General features: G+C 40.3%; 3 protein-coding genes across 7 annotated transcripts in view; 2 read left to right on the top strand and 1 right to left on the bottom strand.

Annotated features, from left to right (window-relative positions):
* LOC126866917 (uncharacterized) overlaps nt 1-18,172 on the top strand; it is a 38,498-nt gene extending 20,326 nt beyond the window's left edge. For 2 of the 4 annotated variants that reach the window (XM_050620921.1, XM_050620922.1), the window contains exons 2-12: nt 3,858-6,396; nt 11,052-11,146; nt 11,231-11,360; nt 11,574-11,677; nt 11,816-11,993; nt 12,382-12,625; nt 12,712-12,886; nt 12,957-13,083; nt 13,156-13,329; nt 13,452-13,534; nt 14,497-18,172. In XM_050620921.1, the coding sequence (XP_050476878.1) occupies nt 4,270-6,396; nt 11,052-11,146; nt 11,231-11,360; nt 11,574-11,677; nt 11,816-11,993; nt 12,382-12,625; nt 12,712-12,886; nt 12,957-13,083; nt 13,156-13,329; nt 13,452-13,534; nt 14,497-14,707 (3,648 nt within the window). In that variant the 5' untranslated portion in view covers nt 3,858-4,269 and the 3' untranslated portion in view covers nt 14,708-18,172. Of the gene's footprint in view, nt 1-3,857; nt 6,397-11,051; nt 11,147-11,230; nt 11,361-11,573; nt 11,678-11,815; nt 11,994-12,381; nt 12,626-12,711; nt 12,887-12,956; nt 13,084-13,155; nt 13,330-13,451; nt 13,535-13,935; nt 13,975-14,496 lie in introns of those variants that run through there. The other 2 variants (XR_007690086.1, XM_050620923.1) reach the window with 2 other exon arrangements.
* A 245-nt stretch (nt 18,173-18,417) lies between these two features.
* On the top strand, nt 18,418-21,353 carry LOC126867195 (protein O-mannosyl-transferase TMTC4-like). Its single transcript, XM_050621442.1, has 9 exons — nt 18,418-18,628; nt 18,704-18,929; nt 19,000-19,183; nt 19,266-19,445; nt 19,504-19,964; nt 20,035-20,415; nt 20,483-20,590; nt 20,691-20,832; nt 20,899-21,353. Exons 1-9 carry the CDS (start codon nt 18,610-18,612, stop codon nt 21,331-21,333), a joined length of 2,136 nt encoding a protein of 711 aa, XP_050477399.1. The 5' UTR covers nt 18,418-18,609; the 3' UTR covers nt 21,334-21,353.
* LOC126867196 (snRNA-activating protein complex subunit 3) lies at nt 21,318-23,192 on the bottom strand. Of its 2 annotated transcripts, none has more exons than XM_050621445.1 (6): nt 22,935-23,192; nt 22,651-22,865; nt 22,392-22,581; nt 22,045-22,317; nt 21,728-21,972; nt 21,318-21,641 (listed from the first exon to the last, which is right to left on the bottom strand). In XM_050621445.1, exons 2-6 carry the CDS (start codon nt 22,836-22,838, stop codon nt 21,371-21,373), a joined length of 1,167 nt encoding a protein of 388 aa, XP_050477402.1. In that variant the 5' UTR covers nt 22,839-22,865; nt 22,935-23,192; the 3' UTR covers nt 21,318-21,370. The 2 variants fall into 2 exon arrangements, with proteins under 2 accessions (XP_050477402.1, XP_050477401.1); XM_050621444.1 differs by having other exon boundaries at nt 22,951-23,190.
* Between the last annotated feature and the right edge of the window lie 516 nt (nt 23,193-23,708).

Here is a 23,708-nt window from a genome sequence, read left to right as displayed (position 1 = left end):
TCGCGTAATCGCGCCAATTTCTCTCTCTTTGCGTATTTACCATACGGACATTTTAAGGAGAAGAAACTCACAGTTCTTCAACGAATCATGTGCAATTTCAACGTCTCGATCGTTTATTATATATAATATCAAGTCGTTCCATAAGTAACGTTCTTTATCTTTGTTCTGCGAATTTCCAGGGAAATATCGAACGGCAGCTGCTGAAAGCTTGAGCTCGAGCAATTGACGAGTTAAAACGGTGAATGATGATGAAAGTGATGAATTGGTTTTTATATTAACGTTAAAGAAAGGGTATTTTTAAGGATAGAAATTGGTATTCCTAGTGTGAAGTGATCACAAGAGCTTGAAGGTTCGATAGAGGGATTCTATATTTTGCCAGTGGATCGATATCGGAATCGATGGACCGTGTCGGTGAAAAATACACGGTCATCCTTGAAATCGATTTTTTCCCTCTCTTTCGCACGTTGCATTAAGAACTATTTATAACGAGACACCCTTCTCGTCTCCGATTGTGAAACTGTCTGAACTAATTTTCTTCGCGATGCTCCCACCTCGTTGAGATCTGTATTCTTCCCATCGCGTTGTCCCACTTTTCCCTCATAGATGATAAGCAAATTGAAGGTTTGCGCGAGATGCGTTTTAATTGAGCACGATCGAAGGTAGAGTGAGATTAATTAAGACCATCTACATAGTAGTATTTCTATGGAATCCTATGGCATCGACGAGTAACAGAATTTTGCCGACCTTCTGTTGCAACCTTTTAGGGATTTCGGTGAAGGTTGTAGAATTTGTTTGGTCGTAACATCTATTACATAATCCGCTAATATTATTAGCTTGTAAATTATTGCGCAAAAGAAGAATATAGTAGTAAGAGTATAGTAACTTTTTGTCATGTATACTTTAATCTTCTGAAACATGACAAGGCCGAGGCTATTCAATAATGCAGAGATTTGAACTTATTTGAAGTAAATGTCAATCGTGTAAATTGCACGTTTATTTACTTTCATAGCTGGGCATGTATTCCTCGATAAAATTGCAATTTGAGAAGAATAAAAACGAAAGGTAGGATTATTGCATACACGCGGAAACTGAACGTTGCGTGCACCCGACGTGGTTCCGATCACGGGATTGACACCGTTTACAGCGTATCGATATTGGCTCGGCCGCTATTTTTAGTGGGCCGTATCGTATTCTAACGATGCAAACCGCAAACGTGACCGAGTTATGCGACGTCGAGAGTCCCTTCTACGTAGAAAACGAAGCGTGTACACCGCTACGTGACAAGCTGACACGCGACCCATTACGATATACACTTATCAGGCCGCGATGTGCGATCGTCGTTCGACTTTCTGTCGGTCGTTCACGTTCGACGGTCGTTGATTATCCGCTCCTCTCCTGGAACCGTTCCAGGAACACGCGATTTCGACGTTTCATGGTATTTCCGGCGAAATTCCTAGGTAAACTCGCCTGTTATCCACTTTCGTCGAATATCCGACGAACATCGAAAACGAAAATTCCGTTTCAGTCCGTGTGTTCCAAAGCTGTGATTTCCCTGGCGAATCTTTTATTCGAACTGATCGAGCAAATTGTGGAAAGGACGAGGTGTGACGCGTTTACTCCAATTTAGAGGTGGAAAATCTGGAAGTGTGGTCCGTTTGCGACCTTGTTTCAGCATTTCGTTTGTTTCATCGTTGGTTATTTCAGATAGAGAGAGAGAGAGAGAGGAAGAGAGAGAAAGAGAGAGGGCTGGAAAAGGTAGGTGGTGCCGTTATCACAGGCCAAAGTGATTCATAGATTGGTAGAAAATAGCAAGGTTGTGCAGAGGTTGTTGATTCGTGAAACGGTGCGGTGGGCAGCAACTCGGAAACCAGGTCGAGGGAGATATACTTTATTTTTATTGAGCCAGCGGAATTGCGCTGTTAGAACCTGTACGCTATGCGTTTCGAAACGTTAGACAATCCGTCGATCAGAATACCTATTCGGTTTTGAAGGTTACATCATATTCTTGTAAAGAATTTATAGTTTTCGTTGTTACGTCACCTCTTATCCCTAGCGAACGATATATTTAGAGTACACCATGAATCGTTTACTACAAGCTTAAGATTTACCTAGCCGAAAGTTAAAAACTATACGACGGTAGTTACGAGACGTTCATCGAGTTGAGTTCCATCGCGAAACAACTTTAAAAGAAGGAACTTATTCGAGCATGTTCCGCGCGAAAGTAGCGAGTGTTCGAACGATCGTTGACATTAAGGACGTCGACGGGTCTCGAGTATCTCTCGAATCTGTATTGCCAAACTTTCATAGTAAATGTAATCTTTGGGTAAAAACGAAGGTAGAAAATCTGTATGTACGAAGACAGGTTGTCGTAGATCGGAGAAATAGCTTCGACAGAAACGGTACGTCCATAAATTCGTTTGGCATATACTGCAGGGACGACGTGCGAAAAGCGAGGACGCCAGGTTCCATTGCTAGATTCCTCAACTAAAATAAGAAACGACCGATTATTACATACGACGATGATTTACATAACGATGTAGAGATTAACTGACTTACATTGTCACTGATATCAGAGAAACATTAAAAACGCTTATCTTTTATTCTTATCGAAACAACGAATGCAATCTATCATTGTAATCTACGAACGAGGTGAAGATAGAGAACTCGACAAATGTGATAAGTGGAAGACTATTGAAAGTCGAAGGAACGCGCTTGGTTCGAAGCAAAAGACAAACGCGAAAAAAGAGAAGTCTCTATCAACGGAAATAGAAAGCACGAATTGTCGGCGCGACGATTTACTTTAAAAGCATAGAAATTAGAATAACTCGCCAGCGTTTCTTCGTAGTTCCCGCGAAGTCTTTGACATCGTGGCGCGAGTAGAATGCGGGATAACGTTAAAAATCATCGCCAGTAAGTTGCCAAACGCACGTCGGCCAGTCGGAGACAAAGAAAGCTTCGCTTCGGGAATACAAATTTCCCCTTGCTTGGGTTAATGGGCCGGGGAAAAGGGTAGAGAGGAGAGGAAAAACGTGAGGAACGCGTAACGTGCACGAGTCCCAGCCATTCGAGCACGATCGAAGCCGTGCACGCACGCCTGGTCACGGCCCGTACGCACGCATTTGCATACGCGTAGCAATGCAGGGTGAAAGTACCGATACGACGTTGCGATCTAGCTTGGACAAAGCCTGTCGCACGTTTCGTATACTTCTTCGCGCTTTAGGAAGCCTAGACTGAAATGCGAAATTTCGGAAGAACTAGCTGGAATATAAATTCATGGTCAAGTAAGAAACGTAGCAAGATCGTAAATCGACTTGCATTGACTACTATGGTAATTTCCAAGATCATTCGAGGCACTTTACGAGTCTCCATGAGGATTGTAATAAAGATAATCTTTTCACGAACGAATATTTTTCGAGCAGCGAGAAAAAATGTGTGTTCGTTTCACCTTGTAAAGAATACATTCTGCGTTCAAATTTAAGGTCAGTTTTAACGAGAACGTATGGATTAATTACGTAAGAATTTATAATTACAATACTTTATACAACTTTGATCGAGATTTTGATTTCTTAATTTCTTACGTTAAAACTTACTTTGATCTTACTATCTCGCTACGTTTTCCATATCAGCTGTAATTATCATTCTTATCAAGCCGTGTACGAAGCGGTTACTCCGCGCAAACGTAGTAGATGCCACAGTAAATCATTTCTAATTACGTACACCGTGTCCAAGACAAAGGGCGAGATTTATAGGACGCTATCTCCACGGTTTCACACCGCGTACCGTGGGTATCATATCCGAAAATACATCCACCTCGGACCAGCCGGGATAAATACTAATTTATATTTATCTTCTTTCAGATCACGTCCGATGCCCGCAATACATCGAAGAACGCGAAGATGTAGCTTGATCAGCCGCCACCAGCCGCGTGATCATCAAGAATCGAATTCCGCCGCAGTAACAGTGGACATACTTGGTCTATAATTAAACTATATAATGTGCTGACGGTGTACCCTAACGTGAACTCGCGCTCGCGTACCAGTTGAGCTCTACGACAAACAAGAACCTTCCTCCTCCGTTGTTCAATGCTCGCTAAAAGAACTACTTAACGTTTAAACCGTCGAGAACGAGAGATCAGGCAAAAAGACAGAAGGAAAGAAAACGAATCGAACGATGGGGGGACAGGCAGAGGGAGCGAGGATCGCGTGGACAGTGGCTCGACTTCCGTCGTGGCCGTGGAGAACGAGAATCTTGGGCCAGTTGGCCTGAGATATGCCAGAAGTGGCATCGTCAACGGTATCATCGACATCGTCATCGAGGCTCAAAGCGGAGACGGCGACGTCGAGGTCTGGCGGTATCGCTGGCCGACAGCTGGCGATAGAAATCGAGACGATCGAGCGCCGGGTCTGCGCCACCCGTCGCGACCTCTTCGTCCCCGTGACCATCGATCCGCGGCCCAGTCGGGCCGTCCACTGTCCCGATCTAAACGCCTGTTTGGTGAACGAGTCTCGAACCGGCCACGAACAGGTAGACTGTCAGGCGATTCACTTTGGCTACGCGATCCCAGTGAACGTAGTCCCCCTCGAGACCGATCCACGACTCGCCGAGCTCGTCTTGGACCACTCGACCGAGTTAAGCAGACGCGCCGCGAGCTTCTTGCTCGAGCACCATCCCCAGCTGCGTCAGCAGCGACAGACACAGCACGAACGCTGTTCAAGCATGGCAGCCACCGCGAAGCACGATCTGCGTCAGAAGTTTCCGACAGAAACGTCGACGTCCGGTGACGAGGATATTGCGGCGATCGCCAAGCAGATCAGCGATCACGCGGAGGCGATCTATCAGACATGGAAGAGTCGAGGACTAGCTCCTACAGAGATACTGAATTGCCACAGTAATGCTACGGCCGCGGACAAATTTGGAACTGCACTTACGCCGACTTCCGCGTCCAATAGCCCAAGTAGTACGGGGAAAGTTACTCCTACGAGCTCTAGCCCTGCCACCGCGGTGGATATATTGAGTCAAACGCCGAATCTCGATAACGGGAACTTGGAGAAGCTGGTGAACAATTTCGTAGTGGAGGACAAGGCTAGGTTAGCTGCGTCGAGGCAGAGATCGCCGTCGAAGACTCTGCCCTCGTCGATACAATTCGCGTTGGAGAAGTTCGAGAAGAACTCGATGCAGCAGCAACAACAACCGCAGACTTCTCCTTTGAAGAACAGCAACGTTGGTAGTCAAGTGAAACCGAAACAGGGAACTGTTTTGTTGTCTCCGACGTCCCCTTTCGCGAACAAACCGTCGCAGATAGTGAAGCCTCAGGTATCCACAAAGATTCCCGGTGCTCACCACCGGGAAGTGTTTCTAGAAACCATAGAGACCACTTTTCCGGCGGACATAACGCCGTCGAAGATCGTCCAGCAGAAGAGGCCGACGAGTACGGTAATTACCTCTCCCACCGCCTCTAATCTAGATGATCCTTCGACGAATTCAGGACTGACTACGTGGCCCTTAAAGAACAAATTAAACGAAAGTAAAAGAGTGACAGATCCTTCCAGATCGCCTCAGCAGGAAGTTAAATCGTTGACAAGTAAGGAGGAGAAAAGAAATAGTGGTTCTAATTCGAGCGTTTACCTCGACGAGGTCGCTCGTGAGGAGGAAAGACTGATAAATGCCCTGAAAACGGGCTCGGTGATCACGGAGGAGCCCGTAGAACGAACGGTACCTCTGACTCGCCAGAAACCGGCGATAAAGAGGGAGAAGCCGAAGGTGGAGCCTGTTAAACCGATAATTATCGGTCACAATCATCACGCAAGCGGTCTGGTGACCACTTCTGGCGCAGTAGTGAACAGTGCCGCATCTCCGACGCCTGGTAGCAACGCCAGTGCCACATCGGATACGAAATCTCTAAGCAAGGATGATTTGTCAAACATGTCAATGGTGGATTACGCAAAAGTCAGATACAGAGCGGCTCAGCAAAATCCTCCGACTCAACAGAGGCTGGAGGAGCAGAAAACAAACAACAATTTCAATTCTACGGAGCAGCTGGTGTCGACCACGAGGTCCAAGTTCGAAACGGAGATACAAAAGGACAAGGAAGCTAACAAAGACGAGAAGGATCCTGTTACGTCTAGATGGGGTCCTAGAATCAATTCTCCTAGGCCGAGAATCGAACAAGTGCCCCATCCGGAATTGACCACGCAACAGAAGCAGCATATAAGAGCTGCTGCCGCGACTGGCACCGGAAACAATCCTATTAGACCGTTTTTGACCAGAGGATCCGTCGCGGAACGCGTTTTGATCTTCGAGAAGTGTCCGAGCGAGCTGTTGCTTGACAAACGGGGGCCACGGCAACCGGCTATCAACACTTGGAGAACTGGGCACGATGTTCAAAACAAGGCTCAGGTAAGTCGACGTTCATCGATCCACGATTATCCTTTCTCTTTTACTTTTTAGTTTGTTTATCGAAGATTCATTAACGCGACGATAATTGGAAAAATAAATTGACGAAGTTGGGAAACTATCGAGAGGATTGAATTTCGTGCCAGGGATACGGTGTAGAGGCGGAAAATTTCGAAGAGGTTTATCGAGTCGAGCGAAGATTTCAGCCGGTCGAAAATTTCAGTAGGTTGTGCAACGAACGTGGATGCAGAAAGAAAATCGTGCAAGACAAGCCACGTTTTCCTGGAAGCAGCGTCTAATTCGACGGGATGAGTCTGTTCCTCGAAAACCTCGAGTCCATGCCGATCGGAAAGACGTGTCTTCCCTCGCGCGTTCTCGCCGCTCTGGGTGGCTTATATCGGGCGTTTTGGTCGCCGTCCAAATTCCTCCTTCTCTGGGAGGATGTTCGACCGGTCGACTCCTGCACTTTTGTTTCGAAACGAGTTCAAGATCTCTTCGCGTAGAGGTCGTTTCTGCATGCCTCGAGTCTTTCTTCTCGAACATCGCCCGATGCTACTTCTCATCTTTGTTATCGAACTCGCCTAGCTGCCTTTGATCTCTCCTTTTTGGAACGATATGAACGATGTTATTAAATTGGAGCACCTTCAAAATTATGTATCGAGGCTACGAAGAGTATTGGAATGTCGAAGACCATTTGTCATCGTCTTTGATCTATGTTAAAATACCTGTTTTCTCGAAAAATTTGGTTACCTAGCTGATTCTTCTAAAATTAATCTTTACGTGAATCTATGAATATTTCAATGTTGTTCTTAGAAGATATACTATCGAACGATAATAAGAAACACAAGTTTAAATCGATCGAACGATTAAGAAAGAAACATTCTCGCGAGTTTCAAAGTGGCTCTGGATCATAGCCAGGAAGAGGAGAAATATACCTGGCACGATTCGCCTGCCAAAAACCGTTATTGCCCTGGCTTTTCCTAGTCGAACATGGGTATACTTGTTTCGAGTGCATCCACCGATCTCCGTAGCCTTATAATCACTTCAAACAAACTCCAACCACGCGCCTCTTTCCAAATTTTTTTCCTTTATTTGGTACGATCTATCGAGAATCACGGAGGCTATTAAGCTTGATCAGCGAATCTTCTTCGGGTAGTCAAGGAACGAGTTAATCGTGAGTTACCCACCATGTGATAAACCACGGTTCTCCAATATGGCGTTGCTGAATGATCAGACAATGCACGTGGCACGAGGGCTCGGCTACGACATTGTTATTAGACGGTTATTACCTTTTCAATGTGCTTTGAGATCAAACTAGATTTTGGTCAGAGAAATTCCTGCCAATTCCGCCTACGACTTTTACAATTAATTCGAGATCATTATCGAGCTGATTCGAGAAAATTGATAGCAAATTCTCGATATCGTTGTATTAAACAGCACAAAGTAACAATGGGAACAACAAGATTCCACGGATTCCAGCGTGCGTGTGAAGTAAACGAGAAACACGTGGATATTTATGGATGCAATGTGTAGCAGAGAGGCCGCAGCAATTCCCTCGCGTTGCACCGTCGATGGATATAAAGGAGACTCGAAGAAAATTTGTTGTGTTTAAAAAAAAGTAACATGGAAGTTGGTGGATGTATCCAGAAGTCAATGGTGTTTGTTGCCTCTGCTCAATGCCAGATGTATTTTCTTATGCTTGAACGAAGTCTCTCTTTCCATGTGGTAGCCGATGTTTTCGTCGCCAGTTTTCGTGGCTATTAACCGTTTAAGACGACTCATAAACAGGACGAAGAATAAAAAGAAAGATACGTCGATGGAGTTTAAAAGACGCAGTTCATCGTGATATCAGAGAAGAGGGCTCGATTAATTTAATCGACGCGTGTCTCTCGTTTGTTTGATCGCCGAGCCGCTGAGTCACTGCTCGGTTTTCGTTACGATTAATGTTATTCGACCTCGAGAAGAGGAATAAAGCGGACCACCATGGCCATAAGTGGAAACGGACAGCTCTCGACCGCTTATCGTCTTGTACTCTTGGCTAAATAATACCCATGACGTTACGTTGGTGTTATTTATCGTGCAGGGTGGTCCATGATTCGCAAGGCTATTCGAATGACAACTCGATAGAATATAGTTGGTCACGACGCACGATAGGATTACTGGAATTGGTAATTTCGCTGAAATTGCCAGCTGGAATTAATTTAACGATAGAAGAACGGCTTAAGGCGATCACGCGGCTAGGTAAGGTTCCAGGTATCGGGTAATTAAAATTCCCATTGGAAAGGACGTGCGATCGGTGACGCCGCGTTGTATCACCGGTGTGTATATAGCCCGATATGGAAAAACGTGAAGACTCGGGTAGCGGCGACGTGAGATCGGTGGCACAACGGTCAAAGGAAAATAGGAAAAAGTTTCGAGCGCCCTTGGGGTTAACGGCGAGAAATCGTTCTCGCCGGCGAATATCTGCGACGACTGACTGACTCATTGTAGCCGCTCCATATTGGATACCGTGCTAGATTTTAAAAGGCCGTCGTCTGTCGCCTTGGAATCGAGCGTGGCTGACTCTATCACCGCTTATGGCTGAAAAGCGGACTCTCAAGCCAGGAAAGTTCACTGTGACCAACTACAAGCGACACTCGTTAGGATAATGGGAACCAGGAAGGAAACGTTTCGATATGAAATATCTTTAACGACGTACAGGTTTTACGTTTAAACTCGAACATATAATTGCAACCATGCAGATTCGAATACTTAAGTTTAATATCGAACTTTAGATATTCAAATTCGCACATTTAGAAGGTTAAAATGGTAGAACAAACTATTCCCCTCTTAAGGATAGAGCTCTCGATGAATCCAATCAACGAATTAGGTTCCCTGGCTGGCGCATTTCTCTGCGCAGTTCTCTTCAACTTTCTGTACGATCCTCGCAAGAATATCTGATTGAATCAGGACCTCGATGAAACTGCCACTCTCTTTCATCGTCAGAGCCGCGTTCCAATTAATTTAAAATATGTTTACGAACTCGGCATCCTCCTCTTCCATGAATTAAAGCACCGATGGGCAACAAAATCGAATGTAAATACCGCAGCATCGGTCGAACGGTGAAGGTCAAGTATTCGGTATCGAAACGAGTGGTCCTTGGCCGGTTGGCAGAGCGAGGATTCGATCGGGAGGCGTAGCCGAATTCGCTATGTCAATTGGAACGCTGATTGACGGTATCCCGTGTGTCAGACAGCGAACCGTGCCAAACATGAGACTGCGATAATTGTACCAGTCGTTTTGCCTAATCTGCCCCAATGTCATGGGACGTGGACCCGGTCTGTTCCAGGATTTCACAACGATTCGCGTCTTCGGTTATCGATAACTATCGATTCGTTGTTTATACTATAACTATCTATACTATATCTGCTTTATATTCCAATTTTGTTGCTTTCCCACTTGTTAACTTTCGCTCGTGAATAGCAACTCTTACGTTAGGTCTATTTTCATTCCAAGTTAGGTTCCCCCGAGTCTTATCCCCTCGATACGTTCGATCTGGGACTATCGTTGATTATCGTTCGGTCACTCGAGCGGACGTTGCCTTATATTCGCCTGGTGGAACGGGCGTGCATTATTGATCTTCCTTAAACGGATTCCATCGAAGAAGCTCTACCGCTATTTTTATTACTCGCAGTATTTTTTTCTCGCGTCTATTATTACCGCTGCTGTCGTTAGCCTTGCCACTATTTCTGGCGATCATTGACATCTCTTATCTTCGATACCTTCGTTGAGCAAACTTTGTAAAATCTCCATTCTTCCCGTTCTTTCTTGGAAAAAAAGCAAATATTTGAAATGAAGCAAAGGAAAGGATGTACAGTGTTTAACGATCGACACCTAACATGCGATGAACCGAAAGATCTTGTCGTCTCTTGACCGTGATGTTGGAAACAACAGCGTATATAGGAGGAGACTCGTGATGTAACCATAGTCACATGGGCGAGGCGATGCATTAGCCGCGTTGGCCGGCCTCTTTGCATTCTTCGGATCCTTGGCGTCGCGTAACAGGATGTCGTGTCCTTGGTACGCCGATACCTTCGCCTCGGAACGGCGCTTTCGAAGAAGCATAGAATTATTCCGACTCGTCGACGACGATCGATTAGACACCTTGGAGAACCGCATCGATCCAACGTAACCGGAAGCTCGAACAATATAATGAGATCAGGATCGTGGCTTGCCGTGTCCTTTGTTTGTAACACGCGACATAAACCAAGTTATGTAACGAAGGAAATTAACTGGAGGAAATAAAGCCAATTTAGCTTCTCCAACATGTTTCGAGAACTTTATGCTGCATTACGAGATTAACCCTGCTGCGATTCTTGAATTTTCATGTTTTATGGAACGAAAGAAACTTCAGCACACGATGCAAAATTATTCGGCTCCGACTTAAGAAATTTTCTAACCGTGGAAAATGTAATTCGAAGAACGCAGCAGAGTTGAGTAATTCTAATTACGGGTTCGTTGCGAATAATATCACTAAATACACGGTGCAAAATCGTAACCATGTTCAAATAACGATCGATCGTATACTAAGCGAATATATATAGACGAACGTAGGCTGCGATTTTGCTACTTTTCACGGTTCCAATCAGTCTGGTCGGAACGATGCTTGTTGGTTCTAGACGTACGCGAAAGACAAGACACAGCAAAAGAGCTTGCCACCGCACACGACACTCCAGAGGCACGTGAAAGCGAACAGAAACGTTCACATACCACGGTAAACGTTGATCCAAACCGTATGCGATACAATAACCGTTGAACTATTCGATTAAGGATAACGAAAACGAAATTTCTATTGCAGATTTTACTTTCCCGGAGGGAAACCTCTGCCGTTGTCGCAAGTAGAGGCAACTATCGCGAGGATCACCGCTGCTTTCCAAACTCTTCCTGGTCATCGTGCATCTCGAGCCCAATTTCACGCTATCACCAAGGTAAAACGACCGTTGAAACATGTTAAAAGTCGCAAGGATAACGTTCTTCCTCGTTTACTCGTTCTTCGGTTTAATACAGAGATTCGAGTCGAGATTTGATCTTGACCATTCGCGTATTCTCTCACGTGGGCAGCGATTTCACGTGGGAAAGCCGTAACTCTAACGTTCCGTGGTTAGAACAGCTGCATACAAAGGCTATGATTTGTCTTGCAGGCATGCGACTTGCCGCTCTATTGGAAGGTGCCGCTTTTCCTTGCCGCCGGAGGAGATCAGACCGGCTACGTTGAGATGAACGCGTTCCTCGAGTTTTGGAAAGAGTATGCTATAACATACACCTTATAAAAGTCAATAAACACATCTGAAAAATGAATCGAGATATTCGAGCGCTTTAATTCGAAAGAATTGTTCTCTAATTCGGTAAGTTTAATGAATGTCGTGGGATTGATTATTTATAGACTGTCGAACACCTACCATGACGCGGCAAGCAAGTTTATCCGAATCACAACCCGGGGCCAGAGGAACAATATACTACCAGAGGATTTGATCCCATTGGTACAAGACGTAGTCGAGACTCATCCCGGTTTAACTTTCCTCAAAGAAGCTACTGAGTTCCATTCACGCTACGTACACACGGTTCGTATTCGCGCGATAAATATTTGCTGGATATTTCTCTCAATGCAGGCAAAGATAGAGGGAGAAGAAAAAAAAGATTCCACGGAAGATGGACCGTAGTTTACGCAACGTGGATCGTCTTGAATTATTCAAGATGATCGTGCTCGCCTCGAGCAATTATCACGCGCGCTTCTGGTCATTGGAAAATCATTTTAACGAGCGAACGTTGCGCTGTTTTTTTACTCGATTTCACATCAGCCACTTAAATGGAATCTTCCAGATTTTTTTTCTATTTAACCGGCTTCTGTATTTGCACGTCGTATTTGTACGTTCAATACCGAGGATGTAGTTAAGGCGACAAATTTATATTTATATCTTGTTTGATGATTTTCACGATTCTTGACGTCAGGTGATCGCCAGGATATTCTATTGTGTGAATCGAAGCTGGAGCGGAAGAATTTCCGTCGCCGAACTGCGAAGAAGCAACCTTTTGTCGGTGATAGCGATCCTCGAACACGAGGAGGATATCAATCAAGTGACTGCCTACTTCAGCTATGAGCATTTCTATGTGATCTACTGCAAATTCTGGGAGCTTGATCGAGATCACGATCTCTTCATCGACAAAACGGATCTCACAAAGCATAATGATCACGGTGAGGAAAAATTCTTCCAGAGAAAACATCCTTTGTAAGTTTCGTTGCTAGGGAATTCTCTTATTTTTGGTTGGATCGTATTACAGCTCTTTCCAAGCGTATGATCGCGAGAATATTCAGCGGTGCAGTGACCAGGGGTGGCGTGAAAAGCGGAAACGGCGTTCAACAACCCCAGGATAAAATGAGTTACACGGAATTCGTGTGGTTCTTGTTAAGCGAGGAGGACAAAAACCATCCGACTGCTATTGAATATTGGTTCAGGTATAACGTGTAATGTTTAAGCTAGATGCGTTGTACGAACAATAGATATTTCATTTCGGATGATCGATAGATGCATGGATCTCGATGGCGATGGATATTTGTCAATGTACGAGCTGGAATATTTTTATGAAGAACAATTGCATCGTATGGAAGCGATTGGACTGGAAACGTTACCCTTTGAGGATTGCCTTTGTCAGGTTAGTAAGTGAAAATTACGTCATTATGTAGTTTTGTTTATAATTTTAAGTTAATAATTTTTTGGTTGGTAGATGTTGGACATGATCAAACCAGCGACGCCGGGAAAGATATCTCTAAGCGACTTGAAGAAGTGCAAGATGACCTCAATCTTCTTCGACACGTTCTTCAACCTCGAGAAGTACCTGGATCACGAGCAGAGAGATCCCTTTGCATCTGCTAGGGAGCATGACCCCGATGGTCACGAGGTAAAAAGCTCTTGAAATTATCAAATGCAAATAAAATGAAATTTACCAGGAAACACTCGTTGTTATGAGTACCTCGCTGATATCTGTTATCGTTATGTTTTCTTTTGTTTCATTCGCAACAGCTGTCGGATTGGGACCGATTCGCGGCAGAGGAGTATGAACTGTTGGTCACCGAAGAGAGCGGTAACGAACAGAATGAGCAAATGTAAGTATTGATTTCGCGCGACTTACATTACACACACGGTTCGTCTATGTCATATAATCGATACGTGAATATTGTTTTTACTATCATCTATTAACGTCATCAAGCATATAACTCATCGATATTATTAATAGCGATTAGTATTCATTAAAATGAAATCAGTCAGGGATTCGTGTAAAGAATCGTTTAAAACGTTAAGAAATATCGAACACTAGCGTGCAGTACAATAGACGTTTCATAGAAAGTTCTTGCTTATCATATCAAGCTATGAAACGAAAGTCATAGCTTTCGAATTGTGGCATGCGTTGTCGTTAGATAGACAGTATGCCCTGCTGCGGGATCTAACAATTTCATTTTGTACTGTGACCGTAATGACCATAGTGCGCTCTATGCGTTTGTTGCAGGCTGTGTGATGATGAAATGTAACCATCATCTGCAGCTCAGTAAGTAAACAAAACAAAAACTGCATGATCTAGTGATGCACGACCTTCGTGTATGCATAATGTATTAATTAGAGAGTCGGCTAACCGCTTATTTCATTTCTTTCTTATTTTTTTTTTTTTTTTATTCTCCGTACCGTTTTATCCGTACCGTATTATTCGAATACTAACTGGCTCTCGGTTGAACATACGGTATATCATTAATTTTAATTCATGCAAGATGGTCGAGATATTTCGAAACTACGATTAACGCTATTAAAAGCTGTATATTTTTATTCCTATAATCGCTGAATGAAGGAAACTCTTTACATGCTCGTAAGCCAAGAGTGGATTTCGAGGATTGAATTTCAAATGCTTTTTAGACGCCATTTTTGCTTCTACTAAAATATGAACCTGTGTTGCATCGTTTTTTAATCGACTAAGTGCTGTAGTTGAATCACTGATAGTTTACCTATTATTTTGCCCTATGACAGAATCGAAGATTTATTTAAAGCAAAAAAGAAAAAAGGCGTTTATTTTTCCTAGGTCAAACGATTCCATGTCGGAAGACGTGTTTTCCCAACACCTGGAGGTTCTGGACGGTGAATCCGTGGATGTACTTCAGGGTATAGATACCGAATACCAAGGATACCCCGAGTTATCTACGAACAGTCCATTGGATTTCAACTGTCAACAGTCGAGGTACCAATATTACGACAGTGGTGACAGCGACGATTACGCTGAGAGCGATAATTGAACGGGAATGGGAAAGCTGAACGTCAACCTCGGGAAGAGAAAGCAAAGGAAGGGGGAAATTGACTTTTTCCTCGAAGCAATTCAGTAGTCTAAACGCGTAGTTGTTTTCCATATAGTAGGAGTGTCGTGTAATCTTTTTGTGAACAGCCGTATATTATGGTGAAACGATTCTCGACGAAACTGTGTATACGAATCCATTCGGTGATCTGGCAAGAATCGTTTCTTTCAAGTACAAAGACATCTGAGAACGATTGATTTTAACCTTCTACCTGGATAGTATAATCGAACAATGTTAAAACGTATCAATGAAACAGAACAGGAAGCTTTTTTAGAAGCTAGACATATTTAATCGTTTGAGATAAGAAAATAAGAAGAGGGAAGTATCGAGCGATCCTCTTTGAAACGGAGAAGCTTCGATATCACCGAATCGATCCGTAACTATGAATAGTAGTCGAGAGGAAGATTCAGGCAACGGCACGACGATGTGTGATAAGCAAGCGTCATTGTTCAATCTCTCTACGATATACATATTGTGTACTTCACGTTGTAAATAGACAGCAAATCACGGACCCTTATTTTTACTTAACGCGAGAAAGTCACTTGAAAAAAATGCAGGTCTTTCAATTGCTGCAGCCATTTATAAGAAAGTCAACTGACAGTAGCTGTAGAAATATAAAACAATTTAATCAGTCGGTTCTCAAGCAAATTCATCCCGATGAACTACAATTTTTCTAGTTCGAAGGATATTATTTTTTAGACGAGAACGGGATGAAATTCCGCGAAAAAACACACACCCTAGTTTCAGCCCGAGGCTGCAACAACTGGAAATTGCACGTTAGAAGAATCGACGTCGTTGGATTTGCGAGTAAGAGGTGCTGTTACCCTATATAATCGTCTTGTAAGCCATAGTGTTACACTGTACGCAAAGTATTGCACGCACGAGAACGTTCAAAGGATCGAGCGAGATCGTAACAGTAAGATATTCCTCTAATTCGATCCGGTATAATATTCGTAATGTGGGTGTGTCCTATTCTTTTTCTGGAAATCTCAGACTACGATCTACGATTGTTGTTTCTTTTCCACGTGTTTGCAGGCATTTCTTGCAAAATGATGAATACAAGCCAAAGATGAGACGTGTTCTGTTATCTTCAGCATGAAGGTAGAAAGGAAAACGAAGAGACAGAGAAACTGTGTAAACGCAGATGCTGCTCTAAATGATAGGAACATCGTCCCCTTCAACCTATAAGTGACATTTGTTTCGAGGTTCAAAGGGATTTATTGGGATCTCCCTTTACCAGTTGGACGTTGAGTGGATGTAGCTTTTTTTATAAACTAAGTTAAAGTTGCTTTATAGTGTTCTCCTCGAAACGATGCATTCTGAATATCGATTGTTTATCTTCTTTCCATACTTTTTTTTTTTTTTTTTTTTTTTAATTACGTTAATAAAGTGGCCCCGAGAGTTTAGATACTTTTTAAATGATTGTTAAGGAATTATTGTGGTTTAAAGTATGCAAATCTCCGCTGACAGATGCAAGGAGATTCTATTTTTAGATTCCTTTTCGTTAGGAAAACACCATGAAGAACGTATATATGACGATCATTGAAGAGCGTGTAGTGAAATTTTGTTGAAAGTGTCTACTGCCACAGCAATGGATTCTTAAACGCGGCTCGACTTAATCTAATTTACGACACTGGAGAACGGAAGTTGTACCCTCTTGTTTTTTAAACATCTCTTAAATACGTTTTAATTGTTACTGTTAAATTAATTGCTCATTAGAGATTTTATTTCTGCGTGAATTCTACGACTTGTTGTTCCATTAAATGATAATTGTACGAGCGATATATCGTTACGTTTGATTGTGAAAGTACTCGAAGAGTACTCGTATGTTCAGGGTACAATTGATTTACGAGATCCGCTTGAGCCGCCAAGACTGCTGGAATGTATATATTAATTTCGTTTCCGAAATTTAATTTTAACTGCGTATACATATATAATATTACTCTAGTCGAAATGTGTGCTATAATTCACATAACGAAGACCACGTGAGATGGCGCGTTAATTTAAAATCTGTTTCGTGTTATTTGTTAATTAACAGAGTTGAATTGCAAGCAACGTGAACGAGCGTTGATGGAAAATTCTTTGTCGTAAAGGATGCTCGAGTACTGGACCATATTACAGATAATCACTTTCGATAATACATCTTGGAAATACTTCCAAAGAATTTACCAAAATATATCATAAGTAATTCGCAATGGTAATAAAGACATATCGAAAATCTTTGAACGATCAGACGTTTTAAAATGAAATATTTATATTAGAAAGAATTGTGATCCTATCGATACTCCTGAAACACGGTTATTGTTCTTGTTACTGTTACGTACCTGTGTTCGCTTGATTACGTAAATCGGTTCTTTTAAGAACCATTCTTTAAAATCGTTCATTCAGATTTCGTGTTTACCAGCTTCCGATATCACACGATGGAATCACACGTTCCTTTACGTCGTTGAATTTTCACGATTAACAGTAAAAGAGAAATAAAGTGATGTAGGTGTTCAATAGAAAGACCTCTTACAGAATCGAATTCTTAAATATCGACGTAATATTTTTTAAGGATAGCTAATCTTTTATTTGGCGAGTTATCTATTAACTTAAAATATTGTTAGATATTCTATCATTAAAAAATGAAAAAGGAAAGAATCTCTCCGATAAGAAGAGGAGGATATTTAGCGCTTCCTATTGACCATTTGAAGAAATGAAAAAGATGAGGAAACGATCATCCAAATAGGTCTCCCCAAATAAGAGGTTGACGTTTATCACGGAAGTTATTTAATTTCTTTATTGCGTTTCCGCATTCAGAGAACCGTTTTCACCGCGAGTGATCGCTTTTGTTGACTGTCCAAAGATGTAACTATTAACACTTACAGTTGTATCTTTTATATAGCTCGTTATGATTTTTTTTTACAATATATATATATATGTATGTATATGTATATATATGTGCATATCTCTTGGTAAAAATTTCGTTGTGACAATGTAGTGCGCATCGAGTTTTCATTAAACGAAAGTTAAGACACGTGGAAGATGGGCGAGAACGTCCGGTTATATTATTCGTCATTGCATTTGGCCATGTTTTCGATTGTTATATTTATTCATTATTCTATGATAGGTTTATCACTGTTCTATAGATCTGTTACGTGATTTCTTAAATCGAGCGTCGTCATGCCACGATTTCGTGTCTTTTTCGAAGAAAGGAAGGAAGACGATTATTATTATTATTATTTTCTTCTTTTTTTTCGATGTGAAATTCGAATTTGTGGTTTAATTTTGCACACGCGTGCTTAGACCGTCTCGATAAATAGACTCACGTTCACTATTTACCTACATTTTTATTTATATATTTTATCTGTGCATGAGTAGACAATTAAGGTAATTTTGCAAGTTAATAAAAATGAATGGTAAAAACTATTATCTGAAATCGATTTTTCACTCTCTTATCCTTCCCTTTTATCTTTATTATTTTGATATGAAATAAATTTCAAATAATGTAACCATATACACATGTATGGATTCGTTACGATAAATCGCACAGGGCGCAAGATTGTAAAAGGTTTTTGTAATCGGTATTACAGAATATGAAACATGACACGAGTTATATGAAATGCCACCTATTTATTATTCTATGAAACTCGTCTGCGTAATAGTATTTTACGCCCTACCGATAACATTGAAAATGACATGAAAATGGTAAGAAGTAAGGAATTCACAATTTCTCAAGGCGTTTTGTTACGGAAGACAAAGATACAGAGATAATAAATTTTTAATTAGAAAGAACAGATATATAAGAACTTGAAGATGAATATTTGACAGAATTCGTTAGAGCGGAAAACAATATTCCATTAAAAATGAATTCCAAATTACCAGGTACATTAATGTACATACCTGTACGGTATTGTATTTTATAAATTAAACAATATTAATATAATCTAACTTTTACAGATGTTCCAATATCATTTTCTTTAATTATAATCACTACATTATCTCTGTGTTTTATTAATAGCTATAATGGTGAATTTGTATTTGATGATTCTGAAGCCATTGTACATAATGAAGATGTACAAACCAGTCCTTTGATGGATATATTTAAAAATGATTTTTGGGGTACAAGACTGACATATAAGCAAAGCCACAAGTCGTATAGACCACTTACGATCTTATCTTTTAGGTAACATCTTTTTATATAATAAGAACTAACGTGTTAAGTATATTTTCTAAGGGAATTGCATTATTTGTAGATTACATTTTTGGCTTCGTGAAAAATTGATAGCTCAAGATTATCACATAGTGAATATAATACTTCATACCATTGTTTCCATATTAATGTTACCAGTATTTAATATACTTATAGACTCAAAAGAAAGGAGTACTACGTTTTATGCTACCGCATTGTTTGCTGTTCATCCAGTGCATACAGAAGCTGTATGTAATTGTAATTATATGCTTTTCTTTTATAAGAATCGAAGATGTACCTTTTGTTCTCCTAATTCATGCAAATGCATAGGTTTCGGGCATTGTAGGTAGAGCAGAATTATTGTGTGCTCTATTTATGTGGATATCCATTATATTTTATTACTATTCAATCTATGCGAGGAGATTATTATACAGATGGCTCAGTATGTGTGGTTGTATCACATCTGTTGCAATTGCAATGCTGTGCAAAGAAACAGGAATTACTGCAGTGGTAAGAAATATTTTTTCCATCTGTTAGTGTGTAAATATAATAATGACATCTTTTTCAGGGAATTTGTTGCATATATGACATTATAGTAGTAAACAAGCTGTATCCATTCCAAATAATCTTGTTCATTACATCAAGACCTTCGTGTGAGCAACTGAAGAATTTTATTAAACAAAAACAAAAATTACTAATCAGGCTCTTTATACTTTTTGCGTCTGGTTTGATACTTATAATTTCGAGATTTTGCATAATGGAGTTTAAGGCTCCAATCTTTCAACCTGTGGATAACCCAGCATCATTCATGCACAATATATTTTTACGAATATTAAATTACAATTATATTTACTGTTTGAATATATGGCTATTGATATGTCCTGAGTGGCTGTGCTTTGATTGGTCAATGGGTTGTATACCCTTAATTAATTTCAATGATAAAAGAATACTTTTTGTTCTTCTGTTCTGGTTAATAGTTGGTGCAATGTTGGTATATATATTTAATTCTTATGAAGATACATTTTTAAGGTAATTATATACTTCGTAAATCTATGGAACAATAAAATGAAAATATAAGAAAATTTTCTTTGTATTGCAGATACTCGATCATGGGAGTGACAATGCTCGTTATTCCATTTTTGCCAGCCAGCAATATCTTTTTTAATGTTGGTTTCGTTTTGGCAGAGAGAACTCTATACATTCCCTCTGCTGGTTACTGCCTTTTAGTTGTTATAGGATTACAGAAACTTTATAACCGTGTCCCTGTGCAATATTTGCTATTATCATATGTAGCTTTAATTTCGTTGTTCTTTGTGAAATCGTGGATAAGAAGTGACCAATGGAGAACTGAAACTACTTTATTCCGATCAGCATTACATGTTTGTCCATTAAATGCAAAAGTACACTATAATATTGCGAAAAATGCGGCTGATGCCGGAAACTCTACATTAGCGCAATACGAATACGAGGAAGCTCTGAGGTATAAAAGACTACAGAAATAAAATAAATCTCTCAAACGTAAAATAACTTTAATATGTATTAAGTAGACTAAATCCCACGTATGCTCAAGCTATGAACAACCTCGGAAATTTGCTCAAAGATCAAGGAAGGTATTTAGAAGCAGAGACGTTGTTTAAGCGAGCTATTGAGTTACAGTAAGTCTAATTGTGTGTATGTATATATGTCCAATTACTTAATCGTCTTGGTTGAAATTGCCTATTGAAAATGCAGTGCTACTAAGTTGTCATTTTTTAGGGAGGACTTTGCCACAGCATGGATGAATTTGGGCATTGTTTTATCGGCATTAAAACGATACGAAGAATCGGAAAAAAGTTACTTGACTGCTTTGACTTATAGAAGCAAATATCCTGATTGCTTTTATAATTTGGGTGTGCTGGTTAGTAATATTAATCAAAACCTTAAAGAAAGTAAATACGGAAATCCTAAGTGACTGTGTTTATAGTATTTGGAGCAGAAAAATTATGATAAAGCATTGAAAGCCTGGGAATCTGCTACGAAACAAAGAAATACGCACAGAAGAGCATGGACCAATATGGTATTACTTCTTGATGATTTAGGTATGCGAGAAGATGCTCTAAAAGTAGCAAATCAAGCTTTACGATATATACCGGATGATGCATCTATTCATTTCAATATCGCAAACATATTGGGGAAAGCAGGAAATTTTGTGGAAGCGGAAGTGTATTTTAAGAATGCAATATCAAGGAATCCTAAAGATGCTATGTTTTATACGAATTTGGGTGTACTGTATCATAGATGGAATAAACTCAATGAAGCAGAAGATATGTATAAGAAAGCATTAGAGTTCAAACCAGAATTAAATAGTGCAAAGGAGAATTTGAGAAAGCTATATTCTCTGAAAACGTTAATAAAATAATCTATTTTTTGATGCAAACAGATGGAGTTCGGTACATTTATATTTCTATTTTTCCCTTCACGGCTTCAATATTTCGTGGATATGCGTACGCTTTAAATTCGCCGACCTTTTTACCGTTAATATAGTTATAAGACTTAAAACAAATATCACAAAAATAACAAGGATTGTGCGGTATTCTTTCATGTTCCATTGTAATCCATTGAACAGCGAAGATACCACATATCATACAAAATTTGGAAGATGTAGGTCTTAATCTAACTATTCTTGGATACGCGGATATCGCTAATTCATCATCACAGTTAATAAACCTGAAAATAGTAGGAAAGTAAAATGAGGTCAAAAAAGGTAAATCTATTTCAAAATTAGAAGTTTATATATGACACAATAAAATTACCTAGCATCGCTAAACACAATTAAATGTTCACAACCACCTTGGTGCTTGTACACCCATGGGAATCCAAATCTTACGCACAATGAATCCAGCGTACAATCTTCCATTGTAGCAGTTTTAAAAGGTCCTAATTTTGGTCTTCTTTGTGCCCAATTGATGATTACCTTACTGTAGTCAACATTTGTGGGACACCTCATATCATTATAGAAAGTATCTTCAATAAAAAAGAATCCTGATTTGTAAACATCCTAAAGTCATGAAAAATACTATAAATTACAAATGCAGTGCATCTAATTAAATATTAAGAAAGAATAAATTACTTTTGCCATAGGTCCTATCGCATTGTCCAAGTTATTGCTACATTCTCTAGAAATACTGAAATCAGCAATACATGATATTTTATCCCGTAATTGAGCAAGTGTTTGAGAACCTAGTATCGCTATAACATTATGTAATCGTAACAATGTACCACATTCCGTCTTTGGTGCACTTTTTCCACGGTGCAGAAAAGGATAGTAAATTCTAACAAATATAAGAGTATCATAACCAGGAACAGCACACATTTCATTTGTTGCTTCTACCTTTCTATAATTCTGAGGGAAAGAAAAAATAGTAATCGTATACAAAACATATTTCTTTTCATTTCCATTTCAAACTAGATACTTACTACGAACAATTCACTTAGGTATTTATAAGTAGGCTTTTTGAAGTTTTGTTTTAACCTTTGCCTTAGACTTTGAATAGTTTGTAACTGTACATCTTTTGGTGGTTCTTGAGCATCAAACACCTCTTTTTTTCTTATTTTTCTATTATTAATTAATTTTGGAACTTCTCCTTCCACTGTCAAATTATCAACGCTAAAAATAATTGTTTTATATTATCGTAGAACAACTTTGAAAGATCGAAGTTTACAGATGTTGAAAAACCTGCAATATTCTGTTAACGTGGACATTTCTTCCTCTGTAAGCTGAACTCCCATCATTTCCATCAAATTATCTTCAGCTCTTTTCATAGGTATAAAACAATCGATCAGTTTCCGATAGTCATTAAAATACTCTTTTATATGCACTTTCGCTGATGCATTTCTATTATAAAATTTATATACATCGTCCATTGTAACGAATTAAAGAAATATCTAGAACTACAATTATTTCAAGGTATAAAATGAGCTCGTCAATTTCACAACGTTTTGTGATTGTTTATACTGCACCTAACCCCAACCTAACCTGCATTATGCTTTGGAAAGCGGTGTCTCTCAAACTTTCGAAGTTAAGACTGAAGACCAAAGACAACTAGTAATTTTTACAGTTCAGAAGAATATATGATCGAGAAATGGTAACTTTCGTTTTGCATGGAGGACGTGTTTTGCTAAAACGATGATAGATAGCGGTGCAATGCAGAGTAGAGAGCCACATTATTCACGGAGACCCATTATTTATCATCGGTCAGTTATTTATCTCAAAACCAAAAATTAGGATGCTTACGTTAAAAGTGAAATTTATAGAAAGAAAGTATATTTTACTATTTATCTCACGCCACTAGGGTTACTTTCTATATCGCATAAAGATCCGAAGAAAAAATCCAAAGAACTAAAAAAAAACACCTAAAGGCAAATGTATCAGAATTAGCTTGCAAACTTTCTCGTACAACGCTCTCTTACCCTGCAACAGTCAGGACGGATAATTCGCGAGTAGAAAATGTCAAGCGTAGTTCGACCGAAATGGTATATATACAACGCATTCGAGTCATCAACAAGGGAGAAGTAGAATAAGACAATGAACGCGTGGCAAAAGACCACAATGAAGAGGCGTAAACCGGGCTCGCTCACGGTGCACTGCTCTCGCCAATGGTCCGTGCGAATGTGACTCCGCCTCTTAAGCGTGGCCAACTTTCCCCCTTAGTCCCATCGTGATTATTGGCCGTGCTTGGTCGAGCGTGCGCACCAGTACTCCTACTCCGGCGCACACAATAGCAAGGGATCATA

This window comes from Bombus huntii, chromosome 6, assembly GCF_024542735.1.
Source record: "Bombus huntii isolate Logan2020A chromosome 6, iyBomHunt1.1, whole genome shotgun sequence".
Taxonomy (NCBI): domain Eukaryota; kingdom Metazoa; phylum Arthropoda; class Insecta; order Hymenoptera; family Apidae; genus Bombus; species Bombus huntii.
This window is presented reverse-complemented; position numbering and strand designations above follow the sequence as displayed.